We start from the raw sequence: 12,696 nt of genomic DNA, 5'->3' as shown, positions 1-12,696 counted from the left end.
AAAAAAAAAAAAAATTCCTTGACCCTACCTCTAACTACCTCACCATTTCTGTTTCCTTTAATAGCAAAATTCCTTCAGTTAGCTGTAAGTACTACCTAGTTTCTCACTTTTCTGTTCTTCCATCAAACACTATATTTGACTGTTGTCTCCACTATTCCACCAAAATCATCTGAGTGAGTCACCAGAGGTATTCATTTCATTAATACAAATATTTTACAATCTGTGTTCACCTTATTGTACCCAAACAACATTTGACAGTTGATTAGAGTCTCCTTAAAATTTAGTCTTCCAAACCACAGTTTATTAGTTTTCTTACTTCACATACAATCTTTTTAGTCTTCTCTACTGAATCTTTCTTCCTAACCTTCAGATACTGATGGCTTCAAGCACTTGTTCTGCCTCTTCATGATTAAATTCTGCCTGTAGCTGTATATTTTATCTAGGTCAATTACATCTCAAGTTTATATATTATTTCTGATCTTCTCTAAGCTCTAGACTCATTAGCAAAAGCTTACTCAAACCTCTTCATCTCGCTATTAGGCATCTCAATGTTAAAATGGACAAAGCACATTTATAGAATTTCCTCCACAATGTCTATGGCCATACCACCCTGAATGCGCTCGATCTCGTCTGATCTCGGAAGCTAAGCAGGGTCGGGCCTGTTTAGTACTTGGATGGGAGAATTTCCTCCACAAATCTTTGTTCTCAGTACTCCTCATCACAATAAATAGTACCAACATTTCCTTAGTCATCCTCTTAAGACTCTTCTCCCTCTGTTCTTACACTACCATCATTCCTTCCCTAGGATACTACCATAGATTCCTACCCATCTTCCCCTCCTATCTTCCTAAAGTTCAATGTCCACAGAAAAAATGAATGATTTATCATTCCCTTGTGTAAATTCCTCTAAAGGTTTCCTATGACATTCAGAATAAAATACAAACTTTGTTACTACCTCAAAATTCCCACGTAACTCTGAACTCATCAACTTATCATCCACCCCTCATTATTACCTATAATCACAGGTTTTTCTTGTTGCTCAAATGATAAGTATGTTTCTAACTCAAAGCCTTCCAATTGTTAATTGTAACCTTTACCTATTCCCTTTAACAACAAAATTCCATGAGTTAATCCATTCTACCTACTCTTTGACCTTGGTTTTATCCCATCACTGTTTTTCCTTCAAAATGCCTAAATTTTACAAAATAACATTAACAGCCATATGTCTGTCTTCTTCTTGAGAGTTAATGTCTGTCTTCTCCATGAGAGTTTAAGTGCCATGAGGGCAGAGTTATTAAGTACATTAGTACTTCCACAGAGCTTAGTTAATGGCTTCAAATTTCAAATAGATGAATCAATTTCACCTAAATTATTGCATTGCCATTAAAATGTCACATTTTTTCAGTTTCTCAAATATACTATTTGATAGTATATGAATAAAATATAACTAATTATTATACATTAACCCTTAGTAGTCCTACTACCTGGTTTTGAAGTTTTTTCTCCAGTGCAAATAACAGTTATAGACTCTTTTGGTATCTTTTCACTCTTTTCTTCTGAAGATCTTCGAGGTAAAACTGGTTGTCCCATCTTTCGAAGAGGAGCTAGCTGCCATTTTTTTATTTCACTGTCTCTACAGTCTGATGGGGTTTTGCCTTCACCAGATTCCTGAAAAAATATTTAATTCATGAGAATAAAAATCACTAAATAAAATATAAAACAAGTTACAAAAGTATGTAAATTCAAAAAAATTAAATCTAATTAGTATTCAATTTAAGATAACATGCATAGTTCATTTTTGGCCCAAAAATTGTTTTAAATTTTTTTTAAGATTTAAAAAAATAACTGAAATACTAGCAAAAAGAGATTTATTCACCCTTTTATTAGAAAAATCTATGTTTAGCAACTATATTCTGCATAACTAAAAACCTATAAAACAAACAAAACTAGAGAGACCATGCTACCAATGATAACAGAAAGAAAATTATATGTAAGAAAATAAGAGTTCTCTTAGTGGCTATGAGTATGGCAGAAACAGCAAAAATTGTGGGTAAATAGGTAATCCATAAATTCAGTATTTTCAGACACAACTAAAGTTACACTCACCTATAAAATGGGTGTATAAATCAAGTTCTCAATGTACTGAATGGCAATTTAACAACTGGAAGGTAGAATAAACCATACTGCTACTCTTAATTACCCCCACTAAGACCTACAAATGAAACCAAAGATCTTACACCCTTAAGAGTAACCAATCCTATCAAGCTAGTGTTTGAAAGACAAAGAGAATCATTTCTATGATTCATAGATAGATCAAAGATTTTAATTGGATGGAGTACCAAAATAAAACAAACAAAAAACTGATTTTCTCTAGACTACAAAACCTCTAACTTCTTATTTAAACATTAATTTCCTACCTCCCACACTAATCTTAATTGTGGGCAGGAACTTACTTCAATCAGTGTTATACATCCAAGTCTGGTAGCAGGCTTGGCACACTAGAGGACCTCTATAAATAGTTTAATGTAAGGTAGGGATAAGAAGTAATAATTAAAAAGCAGATTCCATAAACTAAAATTAGAAAAGTCCAAATAAGACACAACAATCATAAAAAAGAAAACAAAACTATCACTTGGAAGCACATGCATATTCAAAATCAAACTATTCTAATACATATGGATAACTTCTCAAAATACTTAAAAATGTTGATGTTTTGCACTTTAGACAATTTAGCTACATAACAATACAAGCTATTTTTTTTTAAATGGCCAAGAAACTGTACCCAAAAAAGTGATGAATAATCATTAGTGATAAGCAGCTTTCAAAGCTGTGCTATGAACCCTCAGGTCTGCATTATCAATTATTTTGGTACTAATCACATCAGTAGACAAAGCAACTTATCAGAAGGATAAGTTTTGGCTCTTGGCAGAGAAAAAAATGCTCTATGTCATTAAGGATTTGGAAAATTGGAACTATCATATATGAAGAACTGAATTTATAAAAAATGGAGAGTATTTCAGAGAAAACATGTTTTTATACTCCAATCTGAATGGACTAAAAGATTTTCAAGGTTGTTCTCAACTCTACTTTTCATATTGTCATTTGGATTTTTATATTTGACAATGAAAATAAAATGTCATGTTAAAGTGCTGTGTTCTTTATAAATTTCTCCTGTATTTTAAAATTTCTATTTAAATAATATTTTAGAAGGTAACCTTTTTTAAAGTTCCACATTTTAAGAGAAAATCTGTGAGAAAGGATTTAAAAAAAAATAACTGCAAGATCAAAATAACTAACACTGTTTTCCTTACAGAAAGAAAGTAACTTTCATTTAAAAGGTACAATATAAGAATTAGGAGATATTTATACACTAAAAATCTTTTTTAAAAAACTAAACAGTATTGTAGGACATCGCTTTTAGCTTTTTTGGAAAAGTTATCATCAAAGCACTGTTTATACTTTACAAAAATAATTTATTTATGCATACAAGAACCGGGGTGTAGGCCAGAAATGAGGGTGGGGGTTAAAAGGAATCACCAGAGAGAGTGGGGAGCAGAAGAGGCAGATGTACTGATGCTGAGGGGTGCAGTGGGTAAGACAGAAAAGGTCTGCTGAGCCATGTGGGTCAGCTTCCGGGCTTCCTGGGATTAAGCTTGTACTGAAGTGGCTAGTGATAGCTTGATAGCGCTGTCCCTAACAATCTATACATTAATACAAGAACACACACACTGCCTACCACAAAAAAGTCGAAACCAGAGACTAGCAAAAAAAAAAAAAAAAAAAAAAGTAAGACTGAAGTATTTTATATTAAAAAAATCTATTCTTTCATCAAAAAATAAACTGGAAAATGTACTATAGGACAATAAACCCTAAAGGGAAACTTCAAATTCTTGTGGTTAGTTCATTCAAACTTCTTAAATAAAGACTTCATATGAGCTTACCCGTTTTAAAATTTTGACCTTGTGCTTCACTGTATCATCAGCATATTTGGTTTTGTCATTTGTTGGTGTGTGCTTTGATAACCCAAGCTTTTCAGGTTCCATTGTTTTATCTTCACTATGACCTTCAACTTTAGCTGGGTTTTCTAAAATATCCGCATCCACTATTTCAGTCTTTTTATCTTCTTCAGCACAACATTTCACACACACATATTCTTTGTCTTCCTCTCCCATTTGCTGTGCTTGAGAAAGACTTAATCCAACACAATCACCATGAAACCAGTCATCACATCTCCCACAGCCAACCATAAACCTGGAAAATAAAAATAACTTTTATTTGGTATGTTTTCATAAAAAACAAGCCAAAGTGAGACTCAATTTTAATTAGTTGATGCAGTGCTATTTTGTATGTTTTCCTCCATTACATTCTATCAGTTCAACATGGAACAAGTTTCAAAGAAAACACTATTCCATGAAAACAAAACTTTTAAGTATTTCCTCTCTAGAAAGAATGAGAAAATACTGAAATGGGAGAAAAATAAGGATTAAAATCAAGGGCAACTGTCAATATTCTATATTTGTATCTCCAATAAAAAGGATAGTATCTGTGACTGATCAAAGTTATTTACCAGTCTTGAAATCATACAAATCATTTCAAATGACAAAAAGAAATTAATAAAAATGCAATTAAAAAACTAAAGGATAAGATCTGTGACTGATCGAAGTTATTTACCAGTCTTGAAATCATACAAATCATTTCAAATGACAAGAAATAAACTAACAAAAATGCAACTAAAAAAAATTAAGAGTCTCAAATTATTTCTTACTAAAGTTTTACCATAACTTTTTTGAAGTCAAAATATTCTAGTTCATGGCATTAGCTTTAATGTAGGTCAGTAATTTTAATGTTGGTCAATGTCCTTTCAAGTGTGGACTCTTCCTTATTACTTTGCTCTCAATAAACTTCCTCAGATTATCAGTATTATAATATGAAAATGTTAATATTCATTCGGGTTGAATATTTTGAACTTTCCCAATTTTCACCTATAAGAACTTTTTCTTTACTACATCTCACCTGAGATTAAATTTTCCAGGAATGTGAGATTTATGATAATAAAGTTATTTCTTAAAAAAAAGAAAAAGTGGAACTAATTTTAAATAAAAATGCAAGTGTAAAACTTTGAGGGGAAAATTTCTTAGTACTTTTCAGTTTATGTAATGTATCTTTAAAAGGGGAACTTAGCTTCTTTAACAACATAACGGCTTTGTGCTAATTTTAATCTTGTCAAAATCCCTTTTAAAAACATATGGCTCAACAGCAAGTTATAGTGATATGGCTAACTACATCTACAAGATCCTTATAATGCTGTAAAAGGTAGTTTCAGTCCACACAGGGTCTCTTGGAAATGACTAAATCAAACACCTTACTCCTCAATACCAACACTCTTTCTTGTGAGCCTTTCTGTTGTGTATTAAAATACAGCTCTCCATTAAGGAATTTTGACTTGAGGTTTATAATTCATCATTATTGACCCTAACTGGTGATGATTGTGCTGGCATGCTAGCTTTAGTAAGTTATTTCCACAATGACTCATTTGGTTGGGAGTTGGAGATGGAGGACAGGACCCTTATTTGTGCTTAGGAATGTATTCCTAAGCACAAATAAGAAAAAATTAAAATACGGTGATTTGTTTCTATGATAGGAATGGCTTCTCTATGTTTTAGAGAATTTTTTTTACATGGGGCCAAGTTTCGGTGATAATGATCCTCCCGTTACAGAAAAATAAAGTTAAAAAAAAAAGAGAGAATTTCTTTTATTTCAAGTTGTAAGACACAAGAATTGCTATTTCTGGAAAGTAATTGTCTTTATATGACAGTCTTAAAAACACTCAAGGAAAGCTGATTATTTCCACAATCACAGATATACTTTGGCTTTCTTCAAAGGCATGTCTAGAATAGCTTCACTAAGACTAAATAATCTACACTATAACTGAGGTAGACTTTTGTGCCAAATCCAAATCTAAATATCAAACTATGAAGCACATACTAAACGATTTCAAGTTTTCTAGTTAACCATGAAAGAATAGCTTTATGAAACTTATAACTTTTACTATATCTCATTTCATTTTGGAAATGGCTCCTCAAATTTGAGAGGCTTTATAAAAAGCCTCTACTGTCAACTACAGATGCTTAATGCTCCAAATTTTATGTGAAATAATGTAACTACGTAAGGGAAATCAAGAAAAAAAAAGACTTGATTTTCATGTCGTAGGGATACTTCACTTGATAAATTACCTAAAAATGTAAATGTGGATCATTTTTAGGTCTAAACCTGAATGTACTAAAAACTTTATGAACAATTATTTTAAAAGATGGTGTATAACTGAAAGAGTAATTCTCTTCCCTGTTCAAAGTATTCCTCATGCTTTAAAAATGTTGGTAGAGGGAATTAAAGAACACATAACAGAATTATTCTCCCATTTTCAAGTTCCTGATTTATAGGCAAAAATCACATATGGAAGACTACAAATAAATCAATTATTGTGTGGGTGTAGCTCAGAAACAATTAATTAGATCAAATCAGTACGAAACATAATGGAGGAGTTCAAAGATGCTAGTATCCTATTGTACTGTTATACACAAAATTTTAAAAAACTAAGCTAGACAAGGTAATTAAAATTAATTTAAAATTCTAACCTTAATTGGTAATCTTTTTGGCTAAAACCAAAATATATCCTTAGAAAACTATTTCTTCAAAATGAATGAGGAAAAAATTGAGAACTCCTGTTCTAAGCAAATCCATGTCAAAAATTCACTGACAATGGAGCTATTTCTCAATTAAGAGTTCTTAGTGCTAGTGTTTTCACTAAGTGATAATCTAGAACACACTGAATACATATATAGATATACACACTCACTTACTTCTAAGATACAAAAGGTTATATTCCAGATAAAATTACACTATTATTTTCATCACTAACAATCTAATCTGTTGGGCAACTTAACTTTGCAATTCAAAATCCTAAGAAAAACTAGAATCATTTATTCTAGGAAGTAAATTTCCCTTTAAGGAATAGATATCTTATAATTGAGTATAAAGCCATGAATCCTTTCTAAGACTTTTTTTGGGTGTTTAAATTCAATCTATACACTAGTTTTCTACAACTAGGTAAGAAAATCTAATACAAATTTAAAGCATAAATATCTTCTGAAGATATAAATACTAGAAATTACAAGATACATATAAGAACAATTTCTTCCTTCCAAAAGACTTAAATTTGAAAGAAGTTCAAAGACCACACTTTTTTTTTTTAACGAATATTGAATAGACTGGTTTCTAAAGTAAGACACCTCTGTTATAAGGCTGATTCAAGTAAATAAATGGAAACAAAACAGCATGGACATGAAACTTGCTACACTGACTTCCGTGTATGCCAAAAGTTGCTTACGGTCAAACATTGCATCTGACCATATCATCACTAAATTTGTATTACAAAATGTAATTTCCAACTGGAAGCACATGCAGGAAGCTAATCTCAACTGAAATAGGTATAAAATGCGGAGTCAAATCTTTAACGAAGTAAAACTGTTTACAAGAGCTAGGAAATGTCATCATAACAAACAGCTCTTCATTTGTAGCTAATGCATGAGATCAGATAGATGAAAATTATTTTCAGACATGCCATTCTGAAAAAATTGATATTGTTACACATGGAATAAAATATGAAAATTACATGCTGCATGACAGGTGCATTTTTTTGAGTAACTTTAATGTACACAAGCGCAATTAAAGTAGTAGAAGGCCAGTAAGCATGTAAAGAAAAAAACAATGTTTCTTTATTAATAAAATTAACGTAATGTGAAACGCTGGTTCCAAAACTGATTGTCTTCAATAGTTTATGCATTATCCAGGTCAACTATATAGGGTGAATTCAAAATCTCTACACATCTAATCATCTTAAAGTCATCTTACAGATTGAGGCAAAGAAACCCTAGGTTTTAAAGAAAAGATCCAAAAGTGACAATAGGTAACAAAAGGATGAGTGGGGACTTAACATTCATTCTTCATTTTAGGAAAATGGTGATACTGGAGAAGTGGTACTCAACAATAAAAAGCCTAGACAAACTCAGGAGGACCAGGCCATCAGAACAAAAGATTGTCTATCCAAAAAAAGCTACATTATAACATAATTAACATGGACTTCCAAGTCCAAGACAAAGTTTCAGTTTTTGAAACTCATTTTTTTAAGGCTCTTATTCCATAAATCTGACAAGGTCAGTGCCATTATTCTGACAGAAGAGGTGCTTACAGCACTTTTGAAAGTTCCATCTAGCCATTAATTGGCAAGCTTACTTTAAAATATTAGCATGTTGTTTTAAATAAAAAAGCATAAAGACTATATAAGTGAAGGCATATGTAGCGCTATATTCAAATAAGTCACAACTTCTTAGAACTAAAGTATGGTGTTATAAAGTTTAACACTGTTTTCAATGTTGTAACTAACACTAAAAAATATGTCAGAAATTAAATCACAAAGGTAACCCTTTGGCATACTTTTTTTTCAGCATAGTCCCAAGGTCTCCCAAACGCACTCTAAATGATACTCCCATATACCAAAGTAATGTATTACAACACTTTACTAAATTGTCTTTCCCTAAAGAATTTCACTTTTATGTAATCTAATAGTGCTGGGGAAAAGTTACTCAAATATATACTTTCATGAATAAGATTATTACAGTGTGATACAGTTCTTTTATCAAATCATCGTTGATAGTTGTTTCAACAGCAATCTCAACACTTGAACAGTTAATTTTGTAGCTTCAACTCTTCATCTTGTTATCCTTTTCTTAAAAAGATAGCAAATAATAAAATACACTGCAGGAGGTGATGGATGGGCCCAGCAATGTCACAAGACTATAAAACAGTGAATCCTAAGGAAAGAATGCCAAAGGGCAGTGCTACGGGATATTTCTTAAAAGACAAGAATGCACAATAAATTCTTCAAATCATAACAGTAAAAAAGAAACGTTTTCATTCCACTCCATGTTACATACAATTCATCTGGATAATTTAACAGGATTTTTTTTTGGGGGGGGAGGGCTATCAAATTTCATTTCAAGGTCAGATTTGACAGTTATGAGAAGGTGCTATTAAGTCTTAGTGTGTTTCATTTTTATCCCCCCCAAAAAAAGTCTTGAGAAGAAAAATAAATTTCAATTATAACCTTCATGCTTTATTACTAGTTCCTCTCAAATCAGATAAAATATAGAACTTACAAGACCCAACAAGGTAAAACAATTTTCAGCAGAAAGTTTTAGCTGAAATGACTAAATTATACTCTCTAACTGGTTACAATAGCAAAAACATATATCTACTGTTGGTCAAGTATGCTTTTCAAGCATTCTAGGATGATATACTTGTAAATTCAGTGGCTCCACATCTTTCTATCATTTATCCAGGATTGATAGGGGATTTTGTTTCTGCACGAGTCTTTGTATATGAAATAACTTCTTTCTATAAAAATGTTCTCACAATCCCACCCTAAAAAGCAATTTCTCTTCAATGTATACATCGCACATACACACATACACACATGCACACACCCACACACACCTGTTGCCATGTGGTTTTTTGCAAAACCCACACTGCTTGCTGGGAGTCCACATATATTTGCTTTCAAATGAAGAGCTATGATCTGAGCCTTCTCTTTTTACGGTAGCTATGTTGTCTGGAATGAACAATGGTGGCTCATCCAAAGAAAAACTTTTGCTGCTTCTTCTTTGGCGAGGCTGTAGGTTCTTCTCAGGTTTTTTTAGTTTCAACTTATCTTCCTCCTTAAAATGCTCTACACCTGCATGTTCAAGTTCTTCCTTCACATGACTATTGGTTTTGATTGTTGTAACCAGCTGCTGGGACTTATGGCACTGTTTCTGGTTGCAATGTAGTAAGTGTGCAGTTTGTGCAGGATGATGAGGTTCTTTAGAGGAACCAGGGAGACCATGAGATTTATCACTCAAAGAATGAGGTAAGGATTTAGAAGTCTGTACTAAATTTTGATCCTGTGATGTTTTTTTCAATACAGAATGAGCTTGATTTTTCACAGATTTGACCCCAGAATTGCAACTCTGAAGTTTTGAATCTTTGTCGACTTGTTTTTTTCTCACTTTGGCTGACCTATGAAAATTTTGCTGAGATTCTAGTTCATCAGCATTTCGTTTTATGCTTTTAACATTAACTTTAGTTTTGTTATGCATTAATTCATGCTTTGCTACAACAATTTTCTTCAGAGTATCTGTGGTCATGTTTTGCTTAGAATGAATGGCTGGTTTTATATGTTTAGTTTTTATGTTTTTTGGCTCTAAGTAAGAAACACTACTTGAAGGACTGTTTCTGTCATCCTGAAAGTTTGCTGTTTCATGAGTCCCCATTTTAATACTTTCACCAACATTCAGTCCTTTTGAATTTTGGTCAGGAGCATCACAAATAACACTTTCTAAAGTGTTACTTTCTGGTTCAAAAGCAATAGTATCGACCACCCCTACATTTGATTTGTTCAATTCATCTCTCTCCAACTGCTTATCATTAGGCTCTGTGTCCAATGGCTCTATATCAAGTTTCTGAAGGGAATTCATGGCTTTATCAACAACATCCATGGTATTCTTCAATTTCAAATTACATTCATTTACTTCACACACAGAACTAGACATGTCTACTACGTTGTCTTCTGTCTTATCTGGATTTGTACAAGCAGCATCACCGGAGAGAGTCACAGCAGATGTAGATTCTTCACTAATTTGGTCTTCTTCAAGGGACAATTTTTCTATGTCCTTTGATTCTTGTTCAATTTTTTCCTTTTCCCTCACTTCTTCAACAATAGTCTCATCTTCTTTATCAGAAATAGACTCATTCTGTTCATGTTGTTCTTTATCTGAAAACTTAAACAATGGATTACTAGCAGTTTTGATTTCACATTCCATCAGCGCTTCATTTTTCTTGTCTTCAATACTAACACAAGTCTCTGAAAGGAGTGAACAATTTAATTCATGAGACGGCACGTTTGCTTCCCCCTGATTATTACACTTCTGCTTAGAATCTAATCCAGCTTCACCCTTCATGTCAAGACAAGATGACACTGAAGAATGACTTGGAGACACTGATACTTCTGGTACCAGTTCAATTTGTCCAATATGTCGACTGCTCCTTCTGCTCTCTTTATGGTACTCAGGTTTCAGTGTAGTACAAACTTCTTCTTTAATTTGACACCTTTCTGGTTGTTTCACCCCAGCTTTAGGGGCAGACACAGTCTTCCCAGATGCTTTTTTTGTGCTATTTATAGGTGCTGCATTTGAACGCTTGGCAATAGTGCTTTGTCGCAAACTTCTTACTTGCTCTAGCACAAGGGAAAAAAATAAATAAAAATAACTTAGCTATGATGCCATTTTGTTTTATTTCAGTTCAATTTAGAATATATCAATCCTTTGAGCCAAAAAACTGCTCATTTCAATGAAGTTACTTGTGATAGTGATTTTAACATATATATGTTAAATTATATATACACATATAATACATATTAAACATATATATGTTATATTTTATATTTACCACAGTTCTATAAATCCTAGCTGTAGAAAATGCCTCTCTAAAATTCAGACTGATATACATTACTACCAACAAGACCACAATGTCATCAAGTCTCTTTTTCATAAGAAGTAAGCTGGAATCAAAATTAATTTCCTTTATTCTAATGCCCAACTAAAGAAGTGCTGTAGTAAAGTTTCAAATATTAAATATATTAAAATCTATAAAGGGAAACAAATTCAGGTACCAATTAAGTCTGAATTAAACCACCTTTCACAAAAAGGATCTGCGTGCTTTTCATAGCACAGCTTCAAAGAATTCTAAATCCTCTGAGTGTTTCACTTATTTCACCATTTTAGCAACTAAGGTATTCCTAGGAGAAGAATGAAATATATACTAGAGTACTAGACACAAATCCATGAAAGAGAAATTAGAATTAAAAAATCAAGAACATGCATGTGGGAAAATGCATATAGAGTCCTAAAAAGAAATCAATAAATAGGGTTTTCTTCCTCCTCCTCCTATCTGGGTATATATCCAGGAGAAAGAGAAACATAAAATGTAAAGAATGAAAGTTAAATAATTCACTAGGTAGAAAACCCATTAGCTAAAATATAAAATAAGAAGCTATTTCTAAGCCTATGTATACTCAACACTCTGGATTTGCATGAAAACTAAACAGTACTTACTTAAAAAGTCTCCTTCCATTCTATGTAAAACCTATCATGTACCAATATTGAGAACATTTCCCTAATCTATATTTATAAATTATTTGGTGGATTTTAAACTGCTGGTTATATGCTCAATATGTAACTATTTTTAGTAACTAACACTTTAATGGCCTATTATCAATATTTAGGTAATTTCTGAAGCTCTGAAGAAGCTTATAACAACATACAATTCTACTTTATTCATCTGCCCTTACATAAGCACTTTTAACACCCACTACCTAAAATAGTTAAGACTGACGGGTGAATTCAACTGTGAAGGCATTCTATCAGTGCCTGATTTACTGAGCAAAATATACAGTCACTTCTTCTTCTTTCTAAATATAAATTGCTTTCAATTAATGCCTGGGCCCTCCCTGGTAGTGCCACAGGTTAAAGCACAGCACTATGAAGCTATCCGCAGCCACTGTAGCATGTGTTCAATCTCCAGCCAGGGAGGTGACCCACATAG

The 12,696-nt window shown here is 32.5% G+C and overlaps 1 protein-coding gene across 2 annotated transcripts in view; it reads right to left on the bottom strand.

Moving 5' to 3' along the window:
• Nucleotides 1-12,696, bottom strand: part of PHF3 (PHD finger protein 3) — a 73,376-nt gene that overhangs the window by 16,598 nt on the left and 44,082 nt on the right. For both annotated transcript variants that reach the window (XM_012722751.1, XM_004673602.2), the window contains 3 exons: nt 9,553-11,329; nt 3,942-4,251; nt 1,485-1,668 (listed from right to left, as the gene is read on the bottom strand). In XM_012722751.1, the coding sequence (XP_012578205.1) occupies nt 1,485-1,668; nt 3,942-4,251; nt 9,553-11,329 (2,271 nt within the window). The remainder of the gene's footprint in view (nt 1-1,484; nt 1,669-3,941; nt 4,252-9,552; nt 11,330-12,696) is intronic.

This window comes from Condylura cristata, unplaced genomic scaffold (assembly GCF_000260355.1).
Source record: "Condylura cristata isolate star-nosed mole 26May11 unplaced genomic scaffold, ConCri1.0 scaffold00001, whole genome shotgun sequence".
Classification (NCBI taxonomy): Eukaryota; Metazoa; Chordata; class Mammalia; order Eulipotyphla; family Talpidae; genus Condylura; species Condylura cristata.
Note: the sequence above shows the minus strand (reverse complement) of the source record. Positions and strands in the feature narration are given on the sequence as shown.